The 7,500-nt window shown below is 49.6% G+C and overlaps 1 protein-coding gene across 1 annotated transcript in view; it reads right to left on the bottom strand.

The window, feature by feature from the left end:
• The window catches only part of cdipt (CDP-diacylglycerol--inositol 3-phosphatidyltransferase (phosphatidylinositol synthase)), a 17,854-nt gene that overhangs the window by 8,719 nt on the left and 1,635 nt on the right, over window positions 1-7,500 (bottom strand). Inside the window, exons 2-3 of the mRNA XM_028599694.1 lie at window positions 4,436-4,570; window positions 1,006-1,159 (exon numbers count right to left, since the gene is read on the bottom strand). Of these exons, the coding sequence (XP_028455495.1) occupies window positions 1,006-1,159; window positions 4,436-4,570 (289 nt within the window). The remainder of the gene's footprint in view (window positions 1-1,005; window positions 1,160-4,435; window positions 4,571-7,500) is intronic.

Below are 7,500 nucleotides of genomic sequence, written 5' to 3'. Positions count from 1 at the left end.
CATTAGTAATTACTGATCACTAACATGCTAGTTAACATTAGTAATTACTGATCACTAGTAATTACTGATCACTAACATGCTAGTTAACATTAGTAATTACTGATCATTAACATGCTAGTTAACATTAGTAATTACTGATCACTAACATGCTAGTTAACATTAGTAATTACTGATCACTAACATGCTAGTTAACATTAGTAATTAAACCTAAACAGATAATGGAAGTCCAAACTGCCTGTGAGCTTCTCCTGTACTATACGGTAATTCCTCTACTGTGTGACAGTAAGTCTCGTGGTTATGACCCAATCGTTAGCCTATTGTTATAAAAGCGTCTGCTACGGAGCCATAACGTGAGCTACAAGGTAATGGAGCCTTTTATACATTGTCGTGTTTCTTTAGAAATAAACATCGGAGAAATAGAGTCTTTAAACGCTTCAGATGTAAAGTTATTCTCTGTCAAAGTGATGTAAAAAAAAAATGGCGGTCAGTGTAATGCTAACAGGAGGTGATGGCTTGGTAGCATCAAAATGGCGCCATAGATGGCTCGAGTTCTGAAGCGAAGCTAACCCCCCTTGGTTCAGTTCAGTGCTGCAGAGCTAGGGCTTTGTATGTGTGTGTGTGTGTGTGTGTGTGTGTGTGTGTGTGTGTGTGTGTGTGTGTGTGTGTGTGTGTGTGTTTTAGGGCTTTGACTTTTGGCCAAAAATCAAATTCGAAGTTTGTTTGTGTGTGTCTGTCTGTGTGTGTCTGTGTGTGTGTGTGTGTGTGTCTGTGTGTAGGGGTCTGTGTGTGTCTGTGTGTGTGTGTCTGTGTCTGTGTGTGTCTGTCTGTGTGTGTGTGTGTCTGTGTGTGTCTGTCTGTGTGTGTGTGTCTGTCTGTGTGTGTCTGTGCTCTCTCCTCATGTGCAGGTGCAGCCAGTGTAGGTGGTGTGAGAGAGGTGGTGGTGATGGCGTACCTGTGCAGGTGCAGCCAGTGTAGGTGGTATTAAAGGTGGTGGTGATGGCGTACCTGTGCAGGTGCAGCCAGTGGCTGGCGATGTCCACGCACATGCTGAGCTGGAACAGGAAGGTGTAGGACGGGTAGAGCAGCGCCAGGTTGACCAGCAGACACATGGTGGCACAGCGGTCGGTCAGCATGTCCATCATGGCTCCAAACTTAGTGGCTGGACACACAGGAGGTTATTATCAGGTTATTATCAAGTTATTATCAGGTTAGTATCAGGTTAGTATCAGGTTATTAACAGGTTATTATCAGGTTAGTATCAGGTTAGTATCAAGTAATTAACAAGTTATTATCAGGTTAGTATCAGGTTATTATCAGGTTATTATCAAGTTATTAACAAGTAATTAACAGGTTAGTATCAGGTTATTATCAGGTTATTATCAAGTTATTAACAAGTTATTAACAGATTATTATCAGGTTAGTATCAGGTTATTATCAGGTTATTATCAGGTTATTAACAAGTTATTATCAGGTTATTATCAGGGAAATACTGTTTATGAATCGGTTATTCTCTTCAGTGGAGAACAGCGATGGGACCGTACACCCAACTCATCCTCGATACCAGTCAGGATTTTAAGTTGAAGATTTCATTTTCTCACGAGCTGCAGACTAGGTCTGCACGATTCAGGGAAAAATATTAATCACAATTTTTTTTAGCTTAGAATTGATATCATGTATCTGGACTAAATATGGCCCCGATACAGGCTCTATCTGAACTAATTATATGGCCCCGATACAGGCTCTATCTGAACTAAATATGGCTCTGATACAGACTCTATCTGGACTAAATATGGCCCCGATACAGGCTCTATCTGGACTAAATATGGCCCCGATAGAGGCTCTATCTGGACTAAATATGGCCCCGATACAGGCTCTATCTGAACTAAATATGGCCCCGATACAGGCTCTATCTGAACTAAATATGGCCCAGATACAGGCTCTATCTGAACTAAATATGGCCCTGATACAGACTCTATCTGGACTAAATATGGCCCCGATACAGGCTCTATCTGGAGTAAATGTGGCCCCGATACAGGCTCTATCTGGACTAAATGTGGCCCCGATACAGGCTCTATCTGAACTAAATATGGCCCCGATACAGGCTCTATCTGAACTAAATATGGCCCCGATACAGGCTCTATCTGAACTAAATATGGCCCCGATACAGACTCTATCTGAACTAAATATGGCCCAGATAAGGCTCTATCTGAACTAAATATGGCCCTGATACAGACTCTATCTGGACTAAATATGGCCCCGATACAGGCTCTATCTGGAGTAAATATGGCCCCGATACAGACTCTATCTGGACTAAATATGGCCCCGATACAGGCTCTATCTGAACTAAATATGGCCCCGATACAGACTCTATCTGAACTAAATATGGCCCAGATAAGGCTCTATCTGAACTAAATATGGCCCTGATACAGACTCTATCTGGACTAAATATGGCCCCGATACAGGCTCTATCTGGAGTAAATATGGCCCCGATACAGACTCTATCTGGACTAAATATGGTCCTGATACAGGCTCTATCTGGACTAAATATGGCCCTGATACAGGCTCTATCTGGACTAAATATGGTCCTGATACAGGCTCCATCTGGACTAAATATGGTCCTGATACAGGCTCCATCTGGACTAAATATGGTCCTGATACAGGCTCCATCTGGACTAAATATGGTCCTGATACAGGCTCTATCTGGACTAAATATGGCCCTGATACAGGCTCCATCTGGACTAAATATGGTCCTGATACAGGCTCTATCTGGACTAAATATGGTCCTGATACAGGCTCTATCTGGACTAAATATGGTCCTGATACAGGCTCCATCTGGACTAAATATGGTCCTGATACAGGCTCTATCTGGACTAAATATGGTCCTGATACAGGCTCTATCTGGACTAAATATGGCCCTGATACAGGATCCATCTGGACTAAATATGGCCCTGATACAGGCTCCATCTGGACTAAATATGGCCCTGATACAGGCTCCATCTGGACTAAATATGGTCCTGATACAGGCTCCATCTGGACTAAATATGGTCCTGATACAGGCTCTATCTGGACTAAATATGGTCCTGATACAGGCTCCATCTGGACTAAATATGGTCCTGATACAGGCTCTATCTGGACTAAATATGGCCCTGATACAGGCTCTATCTGGACTAAATATGGCCCTGATACAGGCTCTATCTAGACTAAATATGGCCCTGATACAGGCTCTATCTGGACTAAATATGGCCCTGATACAGGCTCTATCTGGACTAAATATGGTCCTGATACAGGCTCCATCTGGACTAAATATGGTCCTGATACAGGCTCCATCTGGACTAAATATGGCCCTGATACAGGCTCCATCTGGACTAAATATGGTCCTGATACAGGCTCCATCTGGACTAAATATGGCCCTGATACAGGCTCCATCTGGACTAAATATGGCCCTGATACAGGCTCCATCTGGACTAAATATGGTCCTGATACAGGCTCTATCTGGACTAAATATGGCCCTGATACAGGCTCCATCTGCACTAAATATGGCCCTGATACAGGCTCTATCTGGACTAAATATGGTCCTGATACAGGCTCTATCTGGACTAAATATGGCCCCGATACAGGCTCCATCTGGACTAAATATGGCCCCGATACAGGCTCCATCTGGACTAAATATGGCCCCGATACAGGCTCTATCTGGACTAAATATGGCCCTGATACAGGCTCCATCTGGACTAAATATGGCCCTGATACAGGCTCCATCTGGACTAAATATGGTCCTGATACAGGCTCTATCTGGACTAAATATGGCCCTGATACAGGCTCCATCTGGACTAAATATGGCCCTGATACAGGCTCCATGTGGACTAAATATGGCCCTGATACAGGCTGCATCTGGACTAAATATGGCCCTGATACAGGCTCCATCTGGACTAAATATGGCCCTGATACAGGCTCCATCTGGACTAAATATGGCCCCGATACAGACAGGAATGCTGGGATACTGTCTGTTTGTCTGTCTCTGTACCTGCCTGCCTGCCTGTCTGTCTGTCTCTCTACCTGCCTGCCTGCCTGTCTGTCTGTCTCTCTACCTGCCTGTCTGCCTGCCTCTCTGCCTGCCTGTCTGTCTCTCTGCCTGTCTCTCTGCCTGCCTGTCTGTCTCTCTACCTGCCTGTCTGTCTCTCTACCTGCCTGTCTGTCTGCCTGCCTGTCTGTCTGTCTCTCTGCCTGTCTGTCTCTCTACCTGCCTGTCTCTCTACCTGCCTGTCTCTCTACCTGCCTGTCTGTCTTTCTGCCTGTCTGTCTTTCTGCCTGTCTGTCTCTCTACCTGCCTGTCTGTCTCTCTGCCTGTCTGTCTGTCTCTCTGCCTGTCTGTCTGTCTCTCTGCCTGTCTGTCTCTCTACCTGTCTGTCTCTCTACCTGTCTCTCTGCTGGTACCTACCCTGGTTGAGAGCCCGTGCTGCGTGGCCATCGAAGGCGTCCAGCAGAGCGCTGAGCAGGTAGAAGAAGACGGCGATCCACGGCCAGCTCGGCATCAGCAGGAAGGAGAGCAGAGCCAACACGATACGGGCGTAACCTAGGGGACAAAGGACACTATCAGCCAATCACAGGCCAGCTCGGCATCAGCAGGAAGGAGAGCAGAGCCAACACGATACGGGCGTAACCTAGGGGACAAAGGACACTATCAGCCAATCACAGGCCAGCTCGGCATCAGCAGGAAGGAGAGCAGAGCCAACACGAGACGGGCGTAACCTAGGGGACAAAGGACACTATCAGCCAATCACAGGCCAGCTCGGCATCAGCAGGAAGGAGAGCAGAGCCAACACGATACGGGCGTAACCTAGGGACAAAAGGACACTATCAGCCAATCACAGGCCAGCTCGGCATCAGCAGGAAGGAGAGCAGAGCCAACACGATACGGGCGTAACCTGGGGACAAAGGACACTATCAGCCAATCACAGGCCAGCTCGGCATCAGCAGGAAGGAGAGCAGAGCCAGCACGATACGGGCGTAACCTAGGGGACAAAGGACACTATCAGCCAATCACAGGCGAGCTCGGCATCAGCAGGAAGGAGAGCAGAGCCAACACGATACGGGCATAACCTAGGGGACAAAGGACACTATCAGCCAATCACAGGCCAGCTCGGCATCAGCAGGAAGGAGAGCAGAGCCAACACGATACGGGCGTAACCTGGGGACAAAGGACACTATCAGCCAATCACAGGCCAGCTCGGCATCAGCAGGAAGGAGAGCAGAGCCAACACGATACGGGCGTAACCTAGGGGACAAAGGACACTATCAGCCAATCACAGGCCAGCTCGGCATCAGCAGGAAGGAGAGCAGAGCCAACACGATACGGGCGAACCTGGGGGACAAAGGACACTATCAGCCAATCACAGGCCAGCTCGGCATCAGCAGGAAGGAGAGCAGAGCCAACACGATACGGGCGTAACCTGGGGACAAAGGACACTATCAGCCAATCACAGGCCAGCTCGGCATCAGCAGGAAGGAGAGCAGAGCCAACACGATACGGGCGTAACCTAGGGGACAAAGGACACTATCAGCCAAACACAGGCCAGCTCGGCATCAGCAGGAAGGAGAGCCAGCAGAGCCAACAAAGGACACTATCAGCCAAACACAGGCCAGCGAAGGCGTAACCTAGGGACAAAGGACACTATCAGCCAATCACAGGCCAGCTCGGCATCAGCAGGAAGGAGAGCAGAGCCAACACGATACGGGCGTAACCTAGGGACAAAGGACACTATCAGCCAATCACAGGCCAGCTCGGCATCAGCAGGAAGGAGAGCAGAGCCAACACGATACGGGCGTAACCTGGGGACAAAGGACACTATCAGCCAATCACAGGCCAGCTCGGCATCAGCAGGAAGGAGAGCAGAGCCAACACGATACGGGCGTAACCTAGGGGACAAAGGACACTATCAGCCAATCACAGGCCAGCTCGGCATCAGCAGGAAGGAGAGCAGAGCCAACACGATACGGGCGTAACCTGGGGACAAAGGACACTATCAGCCAATCACAGGCCAGCTCGGCATCAGCAGGAAGGAGAGCAGAGCCAACACGATACGGGCGTAACCTGGGGACAAAGGACACTATCAGCCAATCACAGGCCAGCTCGGCATCAGCAGGAAGGAGAGCAGAGCCAACACGGGCGAACCTGGGGACAAAGGACACTATCAAATCCAGGGGGCACAAGGAAGGACACCATCAGCCAATCACAAAGGCCAGCCAATCACAGGCCAGCATCAGCAGGAAGGAGAGCAGAGCCAACACGATACGGGCGTAACCTGGGGACAAAGGACACTATCAGCCAATCACAGGCCAGCTCGGCATCAGCAGGAAGGAGAGCAGAGCCAACACGATACAGGCGTAACCTAGGGGACAAAGGACACTATCAGCCAATCACAGGCCAGCTCGGCATCAGCAGGAAGGAGAGCAGAGCCAACACGATACGGGCGTAACCTGGGGACAAAGGACACTATCAGCCAATCACAGGCCAGCTCGGCATCAGCAGGAAGGAGAGCAGAGCCAACACGATACGGGCGTAACCTGGGGACAAAGGACACTATCAGCCAATCACAGGCCAGCTCGGCATCAGCAGGAAGGAGAGCAGAGCCAACACGATACGGGCGTAACCTGGGGACAAAGGACACTATCAGCCAATCACAGGCCAGCTCGGCATCAGCAGGAAGGAGAGCAGAGCCAACACGATACGGGCGTAACCTAGGGGACAAAGGACACTATCAGCCAATCACAGGCCAGCTCGGCATCAGCAGGAAGGAGAGCAGAGCCAACACGATACGGGCGTAACCTGGGGACAAAGGACACTATCAGCCAATCACAGGCCAGCTCGACATCAGCAGGAAGGAGAGCAGAGCCAACACGATACGGGCGTAACCTAGGGGACAAAGGACACTATCAGCCAATCACAGGCCAGCTCGGCATCAGCAGGAAGGAGAGCAGAGCCAACACGATACGGGCGTAACCTAGGGGACAAAGGACACTATCAGCCAATCACAGGCCAGCTCGACATCAGCAGGAAGGAGAGCAGAGCCAACACGATACGGGCGAACCTAGGGACAAAGGACATTATCAGCCAATCACAGGCCAGCTCGGCATCAGCAGGAAGGAGAGCAGAGCCAACACGATACGGGCGTAACCTAGGGGACAAAGGACACTATCAGCCAATCACAGGCCTAGCACACACCTAGCCTATCAGACACCTAGCCTATCAGACACCTAGCCTATCAGACACCAGCCTATCAGACACCTAGCCTATCAGACACCTAGCCTATCAGACACCTAGCCTATCAGACACCTAGCCTATCAGACACCAGCCTATCACACCAGCCTATCAGACACCTAGCCTATCAGACACCTAGCCTATCAGACACCAGCCTATCAGACACCTAGCCTATCAGACACCTAGCCTATCAGACACCTAGCCTATCAGACACCAGCCTATCAGACACCAGCCTATCAGACACC

Source organism: Perca flavescens, chromosome 15 (genome assembly GCF_004354835.1).
Source record: "Perca flavescens isolate YP-PL-M2 chromosome 15, PFLA_1.0, whole genome shotgun sequence".
NCBI classification, from domain to species: domain Eukaryota; kingdom Metazoa; phylum Chordata; class Actinopteri; order Perciformes; family Percidae; genus Perca; species Perca flavescens.
Note: the sequence above shows the minus strand (reverse complement) of the source record. Positions and strands in the feature narration are given on the sequence as shown.